Source organism: Chiroxiphia lanceolata, chromosome 21, assembly GCF_009829145.1.
Source record: "Chiroxiphia lanceolata isolate bChiLan1 chromosome 21, bChiLan1.pri, whole genome shotgun sequence".
Lineage (NCBI taxonomy): Eukaryota > Metazoa > Chordata > Aves > Passeriformes > Pipridae > Chiroxiphia > Chiroxiphia lanceolata.
The window spans coordinates 5,215,406-5,238,546 of record NC_045657.1 but is presented as its reverse complement, the minus strand read 5'-3'; the positions used below and the strand labels follow the sequence as shown (position 1 = coordinate 5,238,546).

The 23,141-nt window shown below is 43.6% G+C and overlaps 1 protein-coding gene across 3 annotated transcripts in view; it reads left to right on the top strand.

Moving 5' to 3' along the window:
- The window catches only part of GPR107 (G protein-coupled receptor 107), a 37,663-nt gene extending 18,038 nt beyond the window's left edge, over window positions 1-19,625 (top strand). For 2 of the 3 annotated variants that reach the window (XM_032708298.1, XM_032708299.1), the window contains exons 15-18: window positions 6,045-6,094; window positions 6,838-6,921; window positions 7,732-7,856; window positions 14,094-19,625. In XM_032708298.1, coding sequence (XP_032564189.1) covers window positions 6,045-6,094; window positions 6,838-6,921; window positions 7,732-7,856; window positions 14,094-14,190 — 356 coding nt within the window. In that variant the 3' untranslated portion in view covers window positions 14,191-19,625. Of the gene's footprint in view, window positions 1-1,494; window positions 1,671-6,044; window positions 6,095-6,837; window positions 6,922-7,731; window positions 7,857-14,093 lie in introns of those variants that run through there. The other variant, XM_032708300.1, reaches the window with a different exon arrangement.
- The last annotated feature ends 3,516 nt before the right edge of the window (window positions 19,626-23,141 follow it).

Sequence of the window (23,141 nt, the reverse complement as noted above, 5' to 3'; positions counted from 1 at the left end):
GAGTATTTATGCTCTTACTGTTAAAAAGTGCTAAAATTTAAATATTCCTTGAAGCAGTCTCTTCTGAACAGAGGACTTCACATATGTCAGGCCTGGTTCTTCCCTGGGTGGCAATGGGTCTGACTGTCCTGGCACTGAGCACACGGCAGTTAGTGCATGTAACCAAGACACCAATTCCAGATCTGTGTGGCCCCAGGTGATCTCCCCGTGCCTACCTTGGTTCTTATCACAAGGTGGTGCTATGGAGTTTACTTAACTTCAAGTATCCTGAGTGAAGGAGAGGTGACCAACAGCAAAGATGTTCGGCGTCAAGACTGGACCTGTCCACTGTCCTTTGTAACCGGTGGAACCCAGATCTGAGTAAACCCAAGCAGTTCTGAAGGATGCACTGTGGTGTGTAAAAGAAAACCTTAATTTGAGAGGAAATGACTGTCTCTTTACAGTCAGTCAGTGCTATGCACAGTAGCCCTTAAGGGCTGTTTTAGTCCTCTGTATTGTGTTGTTCTCCATGGGTAATGATGCTTTTTAAATCGTGGATGTTGCTTGTGGATCACCTACTGCTGTCACCAGCTTTACCTACTGGTGTTGCCATCTGGTTGTGCAGATCCTGCGAGTTCAGTGACTGTGTGCTGAGAGGGACTTAGCAACTGTGTTATGCTACACTAATAATAAAACAATATCTAAGGAAAATATTTTCAGGGGAAACATTGCATAGGCTGACAGCAGATTGTGGCCAGGAGAGCCACAGTGCTGGGAATCACTTGTGAAACACAATCTGTTTTGACTATTTACAGGCTGTTGATAGGAGCCCACGGGGAGCAAGTGGATGGCAATGTGATGCCAGAAGCAGAATGTGACCTAATGATGTCATGCTGTTAGTGTGTCTTGTTGAGAAAACCAAAAGTGATTTGGTTGCACTGTAAAATGTAAAATCATTCATGCTAGGCTTATCAATGAATAGTCTTTACTAGAACCAAATGCTCTTTACTCTGGAGGCTTCCCTTGGAGGCCCTGTTCTGCAGAGGTGCTGCTCAGTATCTCAGCTTCTCATATGAAGAATAGAACCAGCACAAGCTCTCAAATCACCAGCATTTTTTTTTCTTGCTGTTGAAGGTAGTTTTCTCCTGAAGTAGTAAAAATTACTGGATCCTCTCATGCAGTTTAAGTGCTGCACTGCCTGTCCTGTGGTTAGAACTGGATCTTGTGCAAACAGTCCTTGTTGGACTGGCTGTTTCCTGCTGGGATTTATTGTCTAGTCAAAGGCTGTTTTCCCTGTAGCTTCCTTAACTTATTAGGTGTATTGGGGAATTACATACTATACATTCACTAGTTGTTTTTCCTGGCATTGAGTCTTCTGGTGACCTTCTTGCCAGTGAGAGAGACCTAAGGGAAATTATTTTTGCTTCCTTGCATCTATTAGAACTAACAACTCCAGGACTTTATGGCTTGGTATCTTGGTGGTGTTTCCTGACTGTTTGTCTTGTTTTCTTCCAGCTGCTTTTCCCCTTGTTTATTAGAGAGCACTGCCATGGGTCAAGTGCAGCCATGACTGTGATGTGACTGGACTCAGAATGAATCAGAAGGCTGGTTGGATTTACCAGACCTTTAGTCTCAGGGCTGTGCTTGCCATAGGCCTTTGTTTTAGCAATTTACAATTAATAAAAAGGCTTGTTATAAGTGGCAGTGATTTGGAGTTACTAGCTGATAGTCATTTAAACCAGATTATTTTTATTTTAAGTTATTCTAAGGTACAAAAGCTAGAAGAATGGGTCTAAAGTCATCATTATCCAGGGAGACCTTACATATACAGATGCTGTGTATTGATAGTGAAGAGTAGACATGGCAGAGTGATACAGCTCAGTTTGAGCTGCTTGGTTGTTTGCTTTTTTCCCTTGAAGGTGATCTTTAAAGCAGTAAGTCTGACCTACACAGGCTTCTTATCTTGCACAGCAGTGGGTGTAAACATCCCATTTTTAGAAGCTTTTTTTCCTCCCCTTTAAAAATCGCCACCTTCAGACTTAAGCAAGTGCTCAGCTACACCTCTTTGATCTGTCACTATATCTTCCTTCAGATGGGAGCCTGTGCTCTCTGTCCATTTCTAGATCTGCATTGCAAATGTCTTTGCAGACATGTAGATTTAAGGAAATCAGCCTTGCAAACTGACCTAGAATCCTTCAGGCTGCAAAGCTGCTCAACTGCCACCACCTTGTTTACAGGCATCATGAGAAAAGAGAGGGAGTATATATATTATTTATATATTATTTTGTTTGAAATGCCAAGTTCTTGGTCACTGGACCTCTTAAGTCTCATAACCCACTCTAGTCATCGTGTCATCTGTTGTTTGAGGGAGGAGTGGGGGTTGAAGACATTGCTGCAGTTTGTTCTGCTGGTGCCTCTGTGTGTGACTGTGTGAGGAGAATGTGACACGGCACAGTCAAATCATGGTTTGCTGTTTTCCTGGGGCACTGCAGCATGTCACGGTTGGCAGCAGAATTAGGGGAAATAGATGGCAGTGTGTAGCTCCCAGGCATCATTCCCTGTGTTCTGTGCAGTGGGCAAATAATGATTGGTGCTCTTGTGCTTGCCCCCACGGCAGGAAAACCCACTTGCAGTATTCAGTGTCCTCCTGCTGCTGTGCCATGAAAGTGCTGTGAACAAAGAGCCTGGTCCTGCGTGGTGCAGAGCAGCCTCTGCTTGGCTCAGCTCAGCACCACTTCCAGGTGCTGTCCAGGGTTGATGTAGTAACTGCATGTTAGAGATAGATTGCTTATCCTGTACTTTGGGCTTTCATCTGACCCTGGTGGAGACCTTTTGTGCCAAATGGCTGATGTATTCCAGGATATTCGAGATGAACCAATCTGTGCCACCTTCTCATGCGTGACACTGGGTGTTGCTGTGTCTATCTGACCTCCTCTTTCAGGAGTGCTTTTAAGCAGAGTGCTCTAGAGACTGTAGAACCACACTTCTCAGGCTTGCTTTTTTGAGGTCTGGATCTACATGTGTGCTGCACCACTGGGGAGAATAGAAAACTTCCATTTGCAATTCGATAATGGCCCAGATCACATCTCAAATGCACCAGAGTGAGCAGGGCAAGCAAAGCATTGTAGAGATATTCTCAGCTGTACTTGAGTGTGTTCTCTTGCTGCATTATGGTTTGCCTTTTGTACTGTATTGTCTGGGCTTGAGCTCCCTGTGCCCTCAGCTGCAGTCCTGGGATTGTTAGTACATATGTATTCTGAAAGGGTCAGATGTATTCATCAAAAAGCTATGATGTGCAGGGCTGCAGTGGATGGTCCAACTTTCCTTTTTCCATCTTACAGGCAGTGTCAGCATTGGAAATTAGCACGGGGCAACCTGAAAAAGAGACTGCTTATCAAAATACTGGGGTGTGCTGTGTTTTGGTCGATGCAGATCAGGCTATTGCAGACACAAGCTGTTAAAGTAAATGGTGATAGAGAGGGAAAACTGAGGGAAGCAAGGTATAGATGTTATAAGTCTTTCTTGGAAGGATGGCTTTCATCTTTTTAATTACTCTATGAAAGAGATGGAACTCCGGTATGAATTAATTTGTAACACCTTGGGTAGAAAGTCTTTTTAATTTTATTTTTTTCCCTTCTCTGCAGTTAAGTACTGTTCTTTGCACAATGGTTATCATACTTGAAACATAAATTTACCCAACCTTTGCTACCTGCTGTGTCTGCTGCTGTGTTATCACAGCTTTACAGGTTGGGGCTGCAAGTGATTCAAGTTGTGACAGCTGCTGGCCAAGCCTCACTCCCTGCAAGTGCTGCTGTCAGTGCCCAGGCTGCCAGGCTGAGGTGAACAGAATTCTTTAGGTGTCCAGGACAGCAAGACTCAAATATGACTGCTTGGAGCACGTTCAGCCTGTGAAGAAGCAATTCATAGGCTGCTGATGCCAAGCAATGATGATTTGAGATTTTCTCCAGAACAGTGTGTCCTGTAACTTTTGAGTTGTTTTAAAAAAAAAGGGAAGAATTTTGTAGACATGCATTAATACTGACTTGAGTATCTGATCGTGGAGAGAAGTATTTCTGCTGTTGAGGCAGCTAGAAGAGAGCACCTGGTTCTAATAAATCAGCAAGCCAGCTCCCACAGGTGACTTTTTTGCCTTTCTGCTTGGTGGTGGTTGCCTTTTTTCCTTCCTTCACCCTTCTTTCCTATACTCAGTCATTCTGGATGGGTGGATATACCAGCTTATGACTCCTTGGTATTGATTAACATGATGAGTAGGTGAGATCTCGAGCTGGGAGAGGTGGCACTGTGACACTTCAGTTGGCAGCCAGATCTTTGTCTTTGCTGTCCTTTCATCCTCTGCGCTGCATGAATCCAACAGAAATGACTCCCCAGCTCGCTGTTGTTGACTGTAAAGCTCTGATGGACTGGCAGTTTGAATCACAGCTGTTGAGTTGGTGTTCCTTAAACTACAAAGCCTGATAATTCTCATGGTCTGCCAGTGCACCAGTTGGTGGCAGTTCCTGAAGTTGGATGCGTTGAGTTCAAAATAGATCCTTCTGTGTGCAAACCGGTGTGGGGGAAATCACAAGATCTTCATGGTCACACTTAATGCAGCTCTCCTTTAAATAGGACAATACTGCTTCCCTGCTTCGTGATTTAATGCATATTTACACATTTTAATCTTTCACCAGCTCTGTTGGGAAAAGCTTTTAACATCAGGTCATCATGCCTTGTGTTAGTCAAGTGCTGCTCTTGGAGTGTTTCTGCTGGAGGAGGGTTTGTGTTTGTCTCAGGCTGTCCGTAGCTTTCAGTGGTTCTCATGGAACACTAAATATAAGCTGGAAAGGCACTCTTGATCTCTAGATTGTACACATTAGCTTTATAACAGAATGTTGCCTGACTTCATTGTAGTTGCTGCAGTGGGAAGCTACAGGAGTTTATTTTGAGCAGTGCATTTGATGTTGCCTTTCTTTAAGAAAAGCTGCTTTGTTTTTGTCACAGGAAGTGAAACATTTCTTTCGGAGCTATTAGCCCTTCTCTTCCTCATGTGTAATACTGTATTTTGCTCTCTTGTGAGCCTGGAAGACCTTATGTGCAAATATATGCAGCCTTTTGTAACTCTGTGCTGGGGGTGAATTCTGTGAGGAGGTGCAGGTGAACTTAAGCACAGTGTATTGCACTTCCACATCTGATAAATACATTATGAGGGCTTGGAGGGACTATCAGTAAATATGTGGCAACATTTTTTAACTGGCAGCTTGTATCATTGGCTATAAGCTGCACCTCTGTACGCTGTCAACATATCTTGGACTCTTTGCCTCTCATGTTGTCACAAAAGCATCAGGAGTCTGTGTTGGTAATCCTACTGCACGTATAAAACCTGACTCTCAAACCAGAGTTGACAGCTGTTCCATCTGTTGTTGACCTCAGCTCGTTCACATGAGTGTCTGCTGTGCTCCTGCAGCTGATGGGATCTGTCCAACACACGGAGGTTCGCCCGGGGCCTTGGCTTGTGCGGCTTGTGACTGAAACACATGCGTTTAATAAGTGTTTAGGATGATTTCCCGTTTCACTTGTAAGCTGTGACAGAGCCACAAACATCCTGCTTAGATGTTAAAATGCCTGTGCTGCAGTTCAAGGAGATGCAGTGGTTCCCAGAGCTGTGATTACCCCAAAGTTGCTCAGGTCAGCAAGGACTCCAGAAAAGACAGGAATTTTCTAGGAGGTGGTGTCAGGTGGTGTGGCCCTTCTGGCAGGAGTGAGGTGACTGTATCTACTTGGCTGTACACAGGTAGAGGAAGGCTCTATATTGCAGAGATAAAAATTAGTGTAAAAGCAATCTGAGTTCCCTTTTTAAGAGAGAATTCACCCCAGCCTGACAGTTGTCCAGTGTATGGACACTCCAGTCTGGCACTCCTTGGAGTGCCCAGTGGGGTGTGAGACAAACCCTTCTAGTCTGGGATTAATTGAGTCCTGGTTTTGACCACTTGCCTACCCTCCAGACAAGCATAAAAATTAATTGTCTCATTTTAACAATTTTCTGATGGACTTCTGTGTTCTCTTGATAGCTGCCATTAACCTAGCAAAGCTGAAGCTCTTCAGACATTACTATGTTATGGTAAGTAAAACACCTGTACACAGGCATGCAGAGCACTTGGAAGCTGTTCAAACCCTTAAATGGAATACTTGTTGGAAGCTACCACAGCTGGTAGATGTGGTGGAGGTGCTCCTAGCTCTGTGCTTTGGCATCTTGGTCAACTGGCTTACAATCCTAAAAGCAACTTCCCTTTTTTTCCTAATGGTTGCATCCTTCTGTCTATCTTTAAATTGATTCCAGCTATTTGTAATGCTTCCTGATTTCCTCTGGAGACAGCTTGAGCTGCCAGTTGAATTGATGGGCTTGAATAACATACTGTAAACTTGCTAAAAATTAAACTTGGGACCAAATGGTGCCTTGAGATGCATGTGTGCAGTTTGTGATGAAGTCAGTGGGAGCCATGGGTATATCTCCCAGGAGAACACAGGCTTCTTAATGATTTCCAACAGCCTCATTTCAGGCTCTTATAAGTGGTAAGAGTGATAAATTACAGTCGTGATTCTTCAAGTTCTATAAAATCGTAATACTTAAAGCATTTCCTGCTGTAACGTGAGTGTGTTACCAACAGCTGGAGTTACTTGGATGTTGAACAAGCAGTAGAGCCCTCAGCCTATATCTTCCATGTTTATCAAGGAGCATAATAAGGCCAGTCTGACATAAGGAGTTGTTTGGGAATTGCTTGAGCTCTTTCTCTGGGAAAAAAAAAAAGGTTCTGTAAGGACGGTGCTATTGTTCTCCTCACGCTTTCTTCTTTTCCTTCCCAGATTGTGTGTTACATTTACTTCACACGGATCATTGCCATTCTCATAAAGATTGCTGTTCCATTCCAGTGGAAATGGCTGTACCAGGTATTTGCCAGCAAGGGAAAATACATCCATTCCTTGGCTTTTTTTTCTCTATTATTCTTTAAATATAACTGCACCAAAAAAAATCCATAAATTGGTCCTCATGTTATAGTAGAACATCTCAAAGCACAGTGCTGCACCCTGTCTCCTCCTGATTTTTATCAATGTTATGCTTAAGGTGAAGGAATATATTTTTAGTCTTATGTTTGTCCAGTGAGCCTGCTGGATTATACATGAGATGTCTGAAAGTAATTGCATTATTGATTTTTTTTAGTCTTTCAATTTAAAGATGTCTGAAGGAAATTAATCAAGAACATACAAAGGAGAAAAAAAAATTTGTCAGGTTTGCCCTGTGTAATTGAGGCCCCAGGGAGCCAGAGAATTAGGCTTTTGCTCTTCCATCTACAGGCTTTATTGCCTAGTGGCTTTTAAATACTTGGTTTCTTAACATATAATCCAAGTAACTGTGCAGGGAGTCCTTGGAATACATTAACTGTTGAAAATACCAAATAACTTAGGGATGATTTTCCCCCCCCTCATTTAAAAGCCAGGTCTTGCCATAGTTCTTTGAAAGCTCTGGATTGATGGATAGAACTGTAACTGTATTTAAAGTGACAGGGAAAGCTGAAAGAACAAAGGGCTTGACAGCCTTTAGCCTGGGATTAATGATAACAGGGCAGGGATTGCTTTATTTCTGCTATGGCACAGGCTCCTTGGCCATTAAACCTTGAACCTTATTATGAATGAGGAGAAATGTTGTGTGACCACGAAGCATTACAGGGCTGAACTTCAGTCTTGTGTTTTCCCTTGCAGCTGCTGGATGAAATGGCCACACTCGTGTTCTTTGTCCTCACTGGGTACAAGTTCCGTCCAGCGTCAGACAACCCTTATCTACAGCTTTCTCAAGATGATGAGGATGACCTGGAGATGGAAGCTGTGTAAGAACCCCCTTCCCTTCCTTTTTTTTTACCTCTTCACTTGATTTGAGAAAAGTAAAGTTTAAAACCAGTTTACTTTAATCTCTCTAAATCCTTCTCTGAAAAAGATTAGTGTCTGCCCACATTCTTAAAGATGAGGTGTCTGTTTGGTGTGTGTAAAGAGATTTGTATTTATGCATAGGAGCCTCTGACCTGGCTATTGCAGTAGTGGGGAATAAGCTGGTAAAGCTTTTCATGGGGCAAAAAGATGCCCATGAAAATATCAAGTAATAAAGCTTCTGAGTTGAATTTATGTCACTGAACAGGAACGAGCCTTGCAGGTTGTCATTAATGCTTCATGTTTAAACAAAAAAACCCACAACCAAACCAACAACAAAAATGACCTGCCAGTCTGCACAACATAAATGACCATGGTGCCTTGGCATTCAGCCTGTAGCTTTGCAAAAATTTATCTAAAGCAACACTGAGCCAAGGAGATGGATTTTTGCTGATACTTTTCCCTGTTCTGTTCCTTGCTGCTAAACTGTGAGGCACCACAAATGCTTCAGGACCTGAGCAAGTCTGGAGAAATGATAAAGTAGGGCTCAGCCTAAGTCCCTGTCATTTGCTTTGCAGTGATTTTCTGAGGACTTAGAAAATGAGTGGCATTTCTGAATTTATGACAGAAACTGCCCTAAGAAATTCAGCCTGCCAGGAGTGTTGGGTACAGCTATAACTGCACAGACTCTGCTGCCTTAATAGGAGCAGAGCCAACCTAATCCTTTAGTAGTTATATATTTCATGCATAATTGCAATTCATGTACAGGCTCACAAGCCTATTCCTAAGAGTTTTTCCAATTTGGTAAATCTCCTTTACCTGATCTTGGGTGAAATAAATGAACTCTCCAATTTTTAATACAGAAGCAAAAAAAAAAGTCAGAATGTGTTCGCTCTCCTAGTTTAGCTCAGAAAGAAATGGATCTTACTGGGAAATTGCTACAAGGAGGTTTGAATCATAGAATCCAGCCTCAAATGTAATCTAAGGAGTTGAACTTCTCAGAAATATCGCTAGTAACAAAGATCTTTTTTTAATGCTTAGCTATTTTTGCTTTGGATCTAGAAAATCTGTCATTTTTTTCAAGTGGAATCCAACTAGTGGGTAGTGACCTTAAAATCACTGTCACTTATAGGTGTTAAAATGGTTATCTAAGAAACTGATTTCAGTTTGGCAGCTGGTAAATAAACATTGACATCAGGAAGGCACTGTCTGAACTGGAAGATGTGGCAGGATTTGTGATTGTACCAAAATGGGCTTTTTAATTTGTTGCCTGTTGGAGTGAATTTCAACTTTGCATTATGTGCTTAATGAATTTTTGCTTGTGGGTTTTTTTTTTTTTAGGACTAATAATAGGACACCTTTCAAATACAGTGATTTCAATCAATTGGAGAAGTTGCTAAATTTAGGAGAATCTGACAGAAATAAGCTGGAGAAATTTTAATGAACTGATTCAGTGAAATAGAGTTACTAGAAACTCAAGGATCAGAATTCCTTGTGAACCTTTTCCTAGTAAGGGGGTTTGCTCTTTGCCTTGAGTTTCCATTGTTGTGCCTTGTGGGTTGTTCCCTTTAGCCTTGCTTGAATTTTTCTCATCTGATTCACCAGAAGTTTTACTCCATTTGGGCACTTGGCAGGGTATAATCTGTGTCTGGTTCTGCCTTCCCCACCTCTATCAGGGGAGGTTAAGTTTGCACTTATTTGAGAAGCAGAGTTTATACACATTCTGTGACAGGTGAAACACTGCACTGAAAGTGTATTAAATTTCTTGTTGACTTGGGTCTTGCTAGTCCTATTTTTGCATTTATAAATATTAAGTGTTGCTTCTGGGGGGAGCAGGGGAAAATCACAGATTATTTGAGCAGGTGACTAAGTGCCTGACAGTGTCCTGACTAACCATTGCATGAGTGTTTTGCCTTTTATGTGATAAATACCCACTTGTCTTCAGAGGCTATGACAGAAGGTAAAAGCCTGCAGACTTCATGGTGCTCTGCTATGTCTTATTGCCAGGTTTTATGGTTATTTTCCTCTCCCAGAGATTTTTTGTTAAAATCAACTAAAACAGAAGCATTCCATTTCTTCAGACTCAACATTTCTATGAGCCAGCAGAGAGGAAAGCTGTGAGGTCAAGCCTGTTTTCCAGGCCTGCTTTTCTTCCAGCAGAAAAAAAGAACATTTTAAGAGCAGCTCTCTAGCTTGTGTCTGTTTTCATGCAGTGCAAACTATACAAAGCTTGATCTTGCAATAAATGTAAATACTGTTAAGGACACTGGAAATCTGCAATCTATCAAGAAAAATCCACAGATTAGGTGTCTGTGACAGAAGCAACATAAGGCACAACTCCTCTCTCTGTAAGTTCTTGTAACTCTCAAGAATAAAATATAAATCAAGAATAGCAGAGGTGACTTGTAATAAGTCTTTCCAGCTAACACACCTCTGTATTGGAGAAAGAATCCACAGACATTACAGGACCTTCCCTTCAGTTACTCCAGGCTCAATTGAAGTTGTCCTGGTGGGGAGGAGAGTGTGGCTAGACCTGAGCTTAGAACCAGTCTGTTCTTTTTCAAGCAGGGTCAGTAGCTATTCATCATGAGCAAAGAGCCTTTCTGTGTATTCTGTGCTGGGCAGCCTCTCGAGCCCGTTCTGTCAGGATGTGGGCTCGTCGCTGACAGTTGGTTAGATTAAAGTTCCCTGCTTGAAAAGGTGCAGCCACACTTGGCAGAAAGGGCTGTCAGGCTTCCAGTCCTAATGCCATTTCTGGGGCACGAACACAAAAATATAAACAGTACAGTAGATGAGATGGGGGAGAAGAAGGGGGGGGGGAAGGAGTTTTGGTGTTGGGGGTTTTTTTATTATTTTTTTATTTCATTAGCTCATTAAGTTTGCTTTAGATTTGGGTACCAAAATGCTCTTCTACAGATCTTGGTTGAGAATGTTCATACAAAGACAGGGGGTTAAGATATTTCCACTGGAGGAGGAACTGCAGGAGAAGAAACCATTAATGGTTTTGTTCTCAAGTCTGTAAATCCATCTTACTCAGCGTGAGGAGACTTTGCTTTTCCTTAACACCCGAAACAGCCTCAACACAGTGAACTGTTGTGGTAACACTGAGCTGCCTTGGGATCTGGAGTTTCTCACAGCATCATGAGGCAGCCAATTCTGTGCTGAGACTTGACGTCCTGGTTGGTTGCCTTTCTCTGCTTTCTCTCAGGTTGTGCTTCATGGCAGACTGATTCATGATGCTCTCCATTAGCAGTGATTTTCTTCACCTAGCACATCTTTCCCTTGCAGAGATCAGCTTTTTTGTTCCATGGCTGATCAGTTTTCACCCCAGTTTGCAATAGCTTGTAAGGGCTGGCTGCTGCCGGTGTTGCAGTGCTTCTTGTTGGACTATAAAACAAAACAAACAGGAGACAAGACAGCTGAGATGCACCAGTGTGGAGGGCTGGAGACACTTCTGGATGTTTAGCCATTCCTTGATACCTTGGATGCAAGGCAGGAGAAGAATAAAACACATGAAATTTCTGCAGCACTGTACAATGGAGTGTTTGGGGAACAACCTTTGTGACTCATTTGTAAATGCCTGACAGGCACAAAAATGCTCTCTGGAGAGAGATGGTTTAGTGAGAAGGATTTGTTGCATTTTAACTGCTGCTAATCTGTGGGCTGGAAGTGCAGTTCAAGAGGGAGTAGGTGAGGGATATTTCCCTGCCATATTGCAAGTCAGAACTGAAGTGCTGAGACTGCTCTGAGGACAATAATGGGGATTGCAGTGTGCTTGGTCTTAGTGCTGCTACCCTTATTTTATTGGGCACTAAAACATGTTGGCTGGACTGATTTTTGAGAGGGAGAGGAATTGGCAATCTGAGAAAAGAAGGACTCACAGCTACTTCATGCACTTGTCACGAGGCAAGAACAGTGCTCTTGAGATTGGCTTTAGCCTTTGCTGTTGGAGAGTCCACACTGAAATCTCTCCCAGTTCTTTGCTGTTATTGTGCAGGACACAGCAAAAGGCCTCTCTGGTAACAAAGGACGTGGCTTGACCTGAAGCTGGCTGCAGTTTCAGTATGTAGCTGTTTGTCTCATAAATGTGGGAAGTGGATCATTCCCTCATAGCCCTAACATCTCCTCGCTTCTGTCATCACCTTGGTGTGCAGTGGGTTTGTGATGGTGTTGGAGTGCAGTGCTGAAATCTAGGCTGTGTGCCAGGTGGGATCTTCCTAGCTGTGAGTCAAGTGTTAGGACTCCTTCAGTGTCATATATGGGCAAAACACCTCTTTATATATATCCCAGTATGTCTGCTGCTGCATTGCTGCAGCATATTAGATGCTCATTTGTGTTTGTAGTCCATGGTAATCTTTGGCTCTTCCTTGAATGGATACTTACTCCTGATTCTGTAATTACAAAGTTGATTGTTTCTGAAGAGTAAACTTTGTAGCTGTCTTGCTGCATCCTCCCATGTTTTTCAGACTATCACTTTGATTTGCCAGAATGTTTCTGCATTCTAGTCCTGTTCTCCAATATGCAGCTCTTAGTGTCTTGTGCAGATTTAATAAGCAAGTTCTCTATTCCATTACCCAGGCAATTACTGAAAATACTGAATAGAAGTGAACCCAGGACAGGCCTCTCTGGAACCACACTCAATGTTCTTACATTTTTGACAGGAAACCATTAAGTTCGTCTCAATACATGCTTTTCCAATTAGTTATCCATCTACTTTGCTTTTGTCTACCCTATGTTTCTCCAGATTTTTTGCTTTATGACTGTGGGGAAACCTTTGTCTGCAGGGATAACTTCAGAGATCTGCACATTTCTGTGCTGATAAGTTTGATCTCTTCTAGGAAATGTTTGTTATTAAATTCCATCTTTCTCCTTTAAGCAATCTGCTTATTTTTCTCTATACTTTTATTTTTTATTTTAATAGGGACTAAACTTATTTTATCTGTACTCTTGTGACCCTTTCCTGTTATGCACAAGCTCGCTCTAAAGTGAACCCAGTACTGCCACTGCTAGAGAGTCACTGAACACAGCAGTCTGAGTGAATTATTTTTACAGTACATGACCAGAAGCTGGTATCTAATGTGGAACTAAGGGCATTATCAGAAGAGTGTACCTGAAGATGACTTCTCTTGGGGTGATGCTGTGAAGATGTTGTTAGCAGCTCTGATCAAATAAAGCATTCTGACCCGGTAAACAGCAGGTGAAAGCACACCCAGACAGACAGCAGCAGCTTTGAACAGGACAGTTCTGTGTATGCTTCCAGGCATCCCTTGGGAATGCATTGAGCTATTGGCACTCTTACTTTCAGCATCCAAAATAACCTTTGTAGCACATCTGGGGGAGGGGGGGTGGGGGAGAAGAAAAAATGCCTGCATGGAATGAGAATCACACTGTGGAAAAGAATAAAGGAAATGTGTTGTGCATCCTAATGGCCTGTTTTGTGTAGCAGCAGAGGAGCTGCTGGGCTGGAGAGCTGCTGGAGAGCCAAGGTAGTTCCGAGAGGAGTGGTGCTGTTCTGCCTGGATAAACAGTTCAGTCTGCCTAATGTTTGAATGGTGTTATGAGGCTTTGTAGCTCAATGGTCAGATTGTCATGACAAATCCAGACTTGGGTGGTATAAAAAGGATGACCTCTCGCCTCTGTTTTGTTGCTGCTCATTGAGTAATCTTGCTATTAACAGGAGCTGGTGTGCATTAAGCTAATAAGGTTCATTTGGAGCACTGTCCACTGCATGTGCATTTGTGTATTATGTTGTACCTATTAAAAGTGTTGCAAATGCAGAAGAAAGTCTCTAATGCACAGAACTGAGGGTGTTCAGCTGTATAGCAAAATGGTTTTTTAAGCAAACTGCTCAAATTTAGCAAATAAACACCTGGTTTAACTCTTTAACCACCCCTGCTATCTTCTTTCAAGTATGAGTAAATACTGTTTGCTGGCTTAGTTTAATGATAGATGGGGAGGGCCTTGAGGTGCTCAAGGACAGTGGCCTTGCTCCCAACACCCATCACTGTTGTGGCCAAGGTGATACCTGGCTGCAAAATGGGAGCAACGGGAGAGTTCCAAACATGGAAACTGCTTGGTCTGGGTAAAGAGACATGTGAGAAGTGTGATTTGACGGGCACAGGAGGATGAGTATGGGCTGTTGGTGAAATGGATGTTACAGTTCAAGGTCTGATTGCTGATGTCTCTCCCTTCCCTTCCAGGGTGACAACTTCAGGAGTAATGGAGGGCATGAAGAAGGTCAAGAAAGTGGTGAATGGTTCAGCAGAGCCCCAGGGCGAGTGGGAAAGCACGGCATGATGGACTGGACTAAGGCAGCACTTTCAGAGGAACTGTTTTAATTTATTAATATTACTCTCAGTGGAAAGGGAGCAACTTGCTCTTCCCACCACTGAAATGGCAGAGTGGGGTGTGTCTGGGGGGAGGAAAGCAGTGCAGAAACATAACTATTCCTCTGATCATAAGAAAATGGGATCTCCTGGTACCTGCAAGGAGTGTGAAGCTTTCCTAGGGATTTTGGGTAGCTTATTCTTTTTTTCCCCCCTTTCTGGATCGGTTCTGCATCCTGAATTGTTTGCAGTTGCATTCTTCAGAATGTCTAATGCTAATGTGAAGAGAGACCTTCAGTGTGTATGTAAAGTATATATTTTATATAATGTGCATATATATATATATATACACACACTATGTAACATGTATGCCAGGAGTTACAAAGCGTGGGAAAAGAAGATAAGAGGTGTAAGTATTTTTTTTTCTTTTTATAAACACTCCTTTTGACTTTATAAACACTCCTTTAGACAAAACGTTGCAAAACATGAGTAGGAGCAACTGCAGTTCTTTGAGAGACTGAATGGGTGTTGGATGAGGTGACTTCTGGCACTGCTCACACCAGTGGGAAAGTTGATAAGTATCTTATTTTATCCATGCAGGTATCCACCTGAACGTGCCAGGTGTTTAGATGTTACTGTACAGGAAACAAGTGACTGTTCTCTATTAAAGCACTGAGCCCATAGTGCAATAAGAATTAATGTACATTCTCCACTGTTCGTGGAGTTTCTCTTGACTCACGCCCACCTGACAAGAAGTACATAAGAGGTGTAAGACTGATGCTTGCTTTTTAGGGGTCTGCCATGCTATCCTAAACATTTTCTTTCAAGCTGTGACCCAGAGCACCTTGGTCTGCTTGATAAAATATTTTCAAGGTATTTCAGAAGTCGCTCCTTTCTGACTCAGTATAAACAGTACCAGACTCTCCAGTGGAAATCTGTCTAGCCAATTTACTGCAGTATAAATCTCTGGTTCACCATTATCCTGAGTTACCTGACCTCTCTGGATGGCTACTTGTACCTGTCTGGCTATGTAGGAATTAATGGCACTGCTGTTTGAGACGAGCTGAACTGGTCAAAATGGTATTGCCACCAAAACCAGGCAACTACAGCTCCCAGTCCTAGATGTTTTTTGTCAGGAAAGAAGATGACTAGAACCTCAATGCAGGGGAATATGGAAGTCTTGACTGTCAGTGGAGTCTTTACAGACATGTTGCAAATGCCACATGGATTTTCTCTGTAGTCCCTGCTGTGGTCAGTGAGGCAGCTGCTGTCATAGGTGCAGGAATGAGAATGGTTGTTAATTCGGGGAAGGATGGAAGTGGTTCACTGATGTAATGAGGATAAGCTTTAAGAAAAATAAATCAAGTATAGCTCACTGACCCACTGAAGCCTTAATATTGATGTAGAGGCATTGAAATGTGGTGCTGTTGAGCCAAGTCCTTCTGCCAGACTGACAGGGATTGGCATCGTCAAAGCTTTGGAAGTGCCAGCATTGCTTATGGACTCATTTAGGAATTGCTTTTTTGAAGGGACTACATCTCTGGGGCACAGCTGATTAGAGGACTGCTAGCCACTAGGTAATTTTATTCTTCAGGCTTAGAAGGAGGATTTCCTTTAGAATCTTGAACCACTTCCTCACTTTTGAGCAGGGGTTGCAGAGCTCTTGGTGAGCAGTCTGTACCAAGACTCGCTGTTTGAGGAGCAGCTTCACTTTCTCCAGTTGCCACTTTTCCCAGATGTTGGTTCTATGCACCATGGAGATGGTAGAAACAAATCTGCCTGCTTCATACCTGAAACTGCTTTCTCTTCAGATAAAGCATGACAATAGCCCTGTTCTCTGGGTGCAGAGTCGTCTTCTGTTTTTCTCCTCAGCCATAACTTCACAGTAATCACAGCAGTGATAGTTTGACTTTTGCTGTCATTGCCTTGCAGTGAGACAGTTTTAGTGGGAACAGATCCTACACCACTGGAGAGGCTGTTTGGTGATCTATGGGCCTTTTAGACCTTCTGTAAGAATAAATCTGCATATTAAGTAGCTGAGGTGTGAGAAATTGGATCATAAACACAGGCAGACCCAGCTCATCATACACTCTCGCTCTGCAGAGTTACTCTGTCCCTGTGGAATTGTCACTCACTGCATCCAAAGGGCTGCTCAGACAGGCTGCACACTTTGTTCAGAGAAGCCCACTGGAGGCTTAGTCTGTTGGGACTGAGAGGTATGTAAGGGATAAGGATAAAGTGCAGTAACAGTGTTATCTGGACATGATGCTGCTCTAGAACATGTTAATTCCTTTTATGAATGAGATGTGAAATTCTGATGGCTGTGACATTTCACCCAAAAACATGAGGGCTGTGCTGAGATCCCAGTGAGTGCAGAGCTGGTTCCAAACAGCTGCCTGTTCCATACCTCAGCATCAGTGGAGCTGACAATTTGGCAAGTGCTGTTACCTTAGTCTCAGGTTTCTCTTTTTTTATATGCACTTTTTTTGCTGAAGTTGCATCTGGTGTAGGTTTATCTGCCAAGTCCCTGGCTCGCTAGTCAAAGGCTAAAAAATGGGTCATTTCTTTTTGTCTTGGCATGAAAAGTCACAGCAGTATTCCGGAAGTATTTTTTTTTTTTTGAAGAGCTTTTTCCAAGTTCAGCCCGGAGTTTCAGCAGTCAGCTCTACAAACAGCTTCAGCTGGTGCTTTTAGTGCAGGATGCCAAGCAGCAGGAACTGGTCAAACCTGGGCATTAGGAAGCAAAATGAATGTCATGTGCAAGTCAAAAACCAAAAAACTCTCTCTTTGGAAACAGCTGCAGTAAATTTCCACTTTCTCTGGTGGAATTCCTCGGAGCAGGTCAGGAAGTGTCTTGTGTGATAGATTGGACTGTGGGATGGTGGAAGATGGAAGAGGATGCAGCTGTGCTTCTTTCACTTACTGTGCTGCAGTGCAAAGCATCAAAGAGAGGGCTGCTCCCTCCCCTCCCTCCCAGGCAAACCCCCAGCTGCAGGGCTGGCACTGCACGACTCCAGGGCGAGTGGAGTGCGGCAGCTCGGAGCTCCCGAGGCAGGATAATCAGTGCCTGCCTTTCACGTGCTGACAGCTGCTGATCTGGTGTAGGAAGCTCTGTCTTTCACAGGGAAGCTGGAGGAGCTGCTGTGGATTACAGATTGCTTTGGGATACAGCCTTGCTTTCCTGTCTCTGCCTTTTGCTGAAGCGGGGAACTGAAGCAATCACACTGACAGGATGCAGCAGTACAGGGACAGCAGGTCTGGTGCAATTCAGAATAAATGGTTGGAATGCTTTCCCATATGTTGCTGCAGTGGAGCACTCAGCACCCTCTGCAGACAGAAATGAGATTGGTTCAGTCTTCAGTTGTAATGCAGGTTATGCCCCAATAAATCCCTGTTGATGATGACATGCACATGCCACTGCTGCACTCCTCCCTCCTGCTGTCACTGTTCAGGGTGTCTTCCAGAGGGAGCCTTGCAGTGCAACTGCCAGACTCTTGCATTCCTCAGGCTGGAAAAATGTTTTCCTTGATGGTTCATCAAGAGACTTACTAAAGGAAAGCAAGACATAATGGGGTCATCTGGAACACTGCTGCTGCTTGCTCAGAGTGGAGCAGTTTGAGCTGAAGAAGCCACATGCTGTCCTATTAAGATGCTCTTTCATGTTGTCATCTAACTCAGTGTGTCATGATCTGTGCAGTGCATTGTTCAGTGTTTCTCTCCAGCTCAGTGCCCTGTCCCTGGATTTCCATGCTGGCATACCCTGGGAGCATGTTGTAAAAAATTTGCTGCATTGCAGTATTTTGTCTTGGAGCAAGTAGCGTGGAAGATGTATTTTTCTAAGCTGAGTGGACTCTCTGTGGCATGAGTGTGCATCCACCATGTATCCTTGAGCACTGTAACACTCCTGCTCGTGGAAGGGTGTGTCCTAAGCACTCCAGCTTGCACATCTGGTGGAAGTCCAGTGGAAGATTTTTAGTATGTTAAGTCTTTTTTCCTTACAACGTGCTCCTTTTAGAGAAGAGAAGTGCAGTCTGGCCATTGACAATGAGATTGACAAGAAAGGAGGGGTTTTTTGTTGTCTAGTTGAAAACTACCCACTTTGAAGCAAATATTGGATATTTGTATGCTCTGTTGAGCTCTGAGAACTGGAGTTGCTTAGCTATTAAGGAGAGGGAAGGAAATCCTCCTTGCTTCAGTCTACCTTTGGTAGGTTTGTCTCCTTCAATTTGAGCTGCCATGCCAGCTGGCAGACTGCTGTCACTTTAAAGCAGATGTGTTTTATGGATTCTGTGTTATGACCTCCACTTCACTCATTCAGCATGTCCCCGTTTTTCAGCTGTGTACAAAAAGTGTGGAGCTGTGGTCTGCAGGAGTGGGAGTTACAGTGATGTTTGAATTTGATGGGATTCACTGTCTGAAACCTGTGACCTTGTGTGTAATGCCAGTAACCTCCATGTTTCATGAAAGCTGAGGTGGTGCTGCCCAGAGGCACTTAACCAATCTTACTTTGTGTTCCCTGGGGTCAATTTGCTGGAAAATGTTATTCTAATTAGACTAATGTGGCTTTTTTTTTTTTTTTTTTTTTTTAGATGCTGGGTGCAGTGCTGTCTTGGGCTTACTAATCACTTTCCCTTAGCAATATTGGGAAGCTCTGTATTTCTTGCTTGGATCAAGCAATGATCCTATAAGAACTGCACATGACATGTACTCACAAGTGGCTGGAACAGGATTTAGGACAATACTGATACTCTCTATAGGTGTAGAGTGATGGTCCTGGAAGAAAGTGGCTGAGAAAAGAGTCACTCCTTGTAGGTTGACTGGCTCAAGAACCCATTTATGTTTTGACTGCAGCAATCCTGGAGAAAGGACAATTCTGAATAAATATCTCCCTGTGGGATTTCATTTGATGTTCTGCTCTCTGTGTAATAAAGTAGAGCTTGACCTCCATGTCATCAGAAGCACTTTGTCCTGTAGCCAGGATACTGGAGCGTGGGGCTGGTACCAGCTCTGTCAAAACAGAGTGTGGGTCTAAATAGCTTCCCTTGCCCTTTAGTAACTATTAATAATTAATTCTAGATCCTCTTGTGTCATTAAGCAGCTTTAGGGCACCTTGTACAATGTAGCTTTGAATTCATTTAGTAAATGACCTCCAGAAGAACTAAAAAATACCTTCCTGTGTACAGCAAGGTCCAATTCCAGGGGGTTTGGTGACCTGTAAATATCCTATTCCTCAGTTCCTGTTCAGATGTAAAAATGGATTTTTTTTCAGTATTTTTTTAAACTTTATTAAAAGAACAGCAAACAGTATTGGAAGAGAAGCAAGGTAGAGACAAGTCAGGGCAGTCTGTGTAACTTAGTTTCCCTGCTGTGATGCAAATGTGTAAAATAAAGATTGACCAGAAAGAAGTTTAATGCATCTCATTTTCTGCTTCTGAACTGCCAGTAGCCATGCTGACCCATTGATTCCAAAGTCTGCTTTTCCCTGTGCCCAGCTTCCATTTCCAACCCTTAACATCTGCATCGTGGATACAGGGCTGAATTACAAAAATCTTGGGAGGAAAACTTTTTTTCTAAGGGAAAAGCTTTCCTGTCAGTGACCCACTGAGGTGCCTTTTCTTGAGCTGGAAGAGCTCTGGGTACTAAGCTCTGCTTGTTCCTGCTCATTTAGGTTTGGAAGCTGAACTTAAGTAGTAGTTTGTGGACTGAGTCTCAAACAGAAGCATTCCTCACATCCCTGTGTCTCCTGCAGTCTCCAGCAAGCAGGAAAGCAGGAGCTCCTTATTCCACAGGGCTTGATGTCACCTTGCTGTGCAAGGGCAGACAAGGAGCTGGTGCTTTGAGCCTTGGTGACCAGGTACAAATTAAGGGTAAAAACCTATTTTTAAAGTAATATCTTTTGTGGATCTGACCATATTATCTCAAAGGGGCAAGTCCTTGGCCTTTTTGCTTTAGGCTGGACTGGCAGTTATCCAGGACTTACATAGTTGTGCTCTTCTTGAGGTGTTGGGATCTAACCATGCATTTTGGTTCTGCAAAGTGGTTGGGTTGGCAGGGATGAGGAGGGCAAAGTATTCCTGTGAAGTGTTCTTCCTGACAATCCCCCATCCCTCAAAAGCATATGTCCTTCATCACGAAATCCAAGTCCTCAAGATGTTTCTTACAGTTCAGCCTATAGCTGTCATCCTACCATCGAGGGGTAATGCCAGAAATAGCCTGTGTTCTCTACCCTGCACCTCCCAGGCAGCCAGTTCTGCCTTGCCTCGAGCCTCTGGGTGGGTGGTGTTTTACCAGGGAACTAAACTATAATAAGTACTTAGGCCTTGGATTCACTAATACCCCGCTGTAGGTTAAAACAAACTCTGTGATGGAGCTGGTGGCTGGTTGTTGCACTGGGGTGACCTGTATCTGTGTCATGCAGGTTTCTCCAGACTGAACATCCTCTGTGTGTTCTGTCTGTTGTGTGTTTGGCCTTAAAACATTCCCTGACAGCATCCAAACTCATCCCTGCTCTGAGAACAAACTGCTCCGGCGGAATTGGCTGCACCAGGACAGAACATCTCTCAACTGCAAGGAAAGGTGAAATGTTTGGGGTGGGGTGCATAAAGTGGGACTAAATTGTGGGAACTCTCGCTTGAGAAGGAGACCAAATTAAGTTACCTGGGGAAAATTTGATTTCTGACCATGTTCTCCAAGGAGACAAAAAGAAGAGCTCCCAGTATTTGAGGTCTACTGCAAGCAGAGGTTGTCTGGCAGACTTACACAGGGGGGAGAATAAACAGAACCAAAGCCCTAACAAAGCTTCCCTCAATTTGCTGCATTTGGATGCAGTTTTGTAGGTGTTTTCCTGCCTGGGGGAGGTAAATTGTTCTACCTGCTTTAAGGTTTTTCTTCCAGTGTCTGAAATTCCCAGCTGTCTTGATCATTTACAGCTCCTTGTTGCAGTCCTGGCTGCCTGCTGTCAGTGCTTTTGCTTGAGCAAGGTTATCTTCATGACTGCAAAGGGCTGCCTTCTCTTTCAATCCTGATTTTGCTTTCCTTTGCCTTCTGACTGACAGGCTCTAATGAGAGGAGTGTGTTGTAGTGCCCTGTATAGCGAGTGGTCAATAAAAACCAAATTGCTTTGTACAGCAGAGGTAATAACACAGCTTGTATTGGCACAGCTGATCCTGATATTGGGGTCCTCAGTTAGGAGGCAAGGGCTTTTGTGTGTCTTAAGTAGTAACAAATGCATGTCATCCCTCTCTTTTCTCCCCTCTCATCCATGGATAAATGGTGTAACTGGGGGTGACGCTGCTTTGTCGTGACTCTTGTCTCCCGTGTAATATTTTCACTGGGGTGGCTGAGACACAATACATGAGATGGCTCTTGTATTCCTGAAAAAAAATAAACAGGGCTGTGAGCTGAGGCTGTTATGGGGGTGGCAGGTGGAATAAGTGAGGATCAAAATGGAAGGGATGGCTTAAAATTCCATTTACTGCTCCCTCTCGGGATGGTTGTGCCGAGCTTGGCAAAAACATCCTCGATAAGAGAAGCAGTTAACAACACAGGTCTCCTGTGGCCTGGGTAAGTATATTAATAAGTTGAGTTTGTGGGTTCTTTCTGTCCCTGAGGGGGTGCAGATCCTCTATATATCTCAAGTCCTGTGTCATTTTGGTAGGGTGGCACAATATCCCATGGATATCCCATTGGCATATTGTCTCCCTAAGAATGTGTATACACACCCACCACTTATTGTTGGTCATTGTCAGTGCTCCAGGTGCCTCTTCCCTGAGCTGCTCGGGATCTTTGTTCTGTGGGAGCTCTGTGAAGTCAGAAGGAATCCTCCACCCAGCACAGCTGTGAAGGTATTGATCTGAATCTCTGGGGAAAGCCAGACTTGTTCATTTTGAGATGGCTCATACCAGGAGGTGGTAGCCAAATTGGAGGGGCTACAAAGAGCAGCTGCAGTGACTGAGAGGAGAGAATTGGGCAATGGCAGAAGATTACAAGAATTAAAGCTGTAAGCCTGACTAAGTGATGATTAAAGACAGCCAAGAAGAAGTAGCACGGTACAAAATGGCTGCAAGGGGGGAACCCATGGAAACAGGGAATTAATTAGCGTGGCTGAAGGCTGAGCTGGGGAGAGGTGAGATGGAACGAAGGCAGAGGAAAACCTTTCGCCAATGAGTTTGGCTGCTGCAAACAATCTCCCCGGAGAAATGGAGGCAGTTCTGTGTTGGTTTAGATAATCAACACTAGACCGGACAAATCATTGCTAAATACACTGCAGGGAACGACCCCTCATCAGCTGTGAGCTGGATGAAATGCCTGGCTCAGCCGTTTTCCATTTGCTTATCTCTGTGTGAAGTACATTGCATGCATAATCCCCGGTTTGGGGGTTCACCTGCTTTACCATTAAACCTTGTAGATGCCTTGAGTGAGCCCGGCTGCTCCACAGGAGGAACGTTTAAAAGTACTATGTTAAATTGAGGCTGGTTCGTGCGTGCCCTAATCTGTATTCTGAGGCAGTCAGGGGGTTTTTAACTGTTGCTGCAAAAACTGAGCGGAAATATCTGCTGGGATTTACCAAGCACACAATGCCCGTGTGTTGCCATGAATCAGAGCAGCCTTGTGGGAGACAACAATTCAACCTCTTTAACAGCAACAGAATTTGAAAAATAGGTACAGGTCGATCAGGTCGATTTTTGGACGTTTGAATATTTTTGGGGGGGGGGGGGGAGATTGGTGTGTTTTTGTTGGGTTTGTGTTTGGTTTTGGTATTTTATTTTTTTTTTAGATTTACTGATTGCAGGGTAGGGTTTGGGTGGGCAGGCATCACTGCTGACAGTTGGCTTACAAAGCTTGCTTAGGAAGCTTCTGTCCTGTCTTAAAAGCAGAGCAGGTCAGCAGCACCAGCCCCAGCTGCTGCCCCAGCCTCCCCAG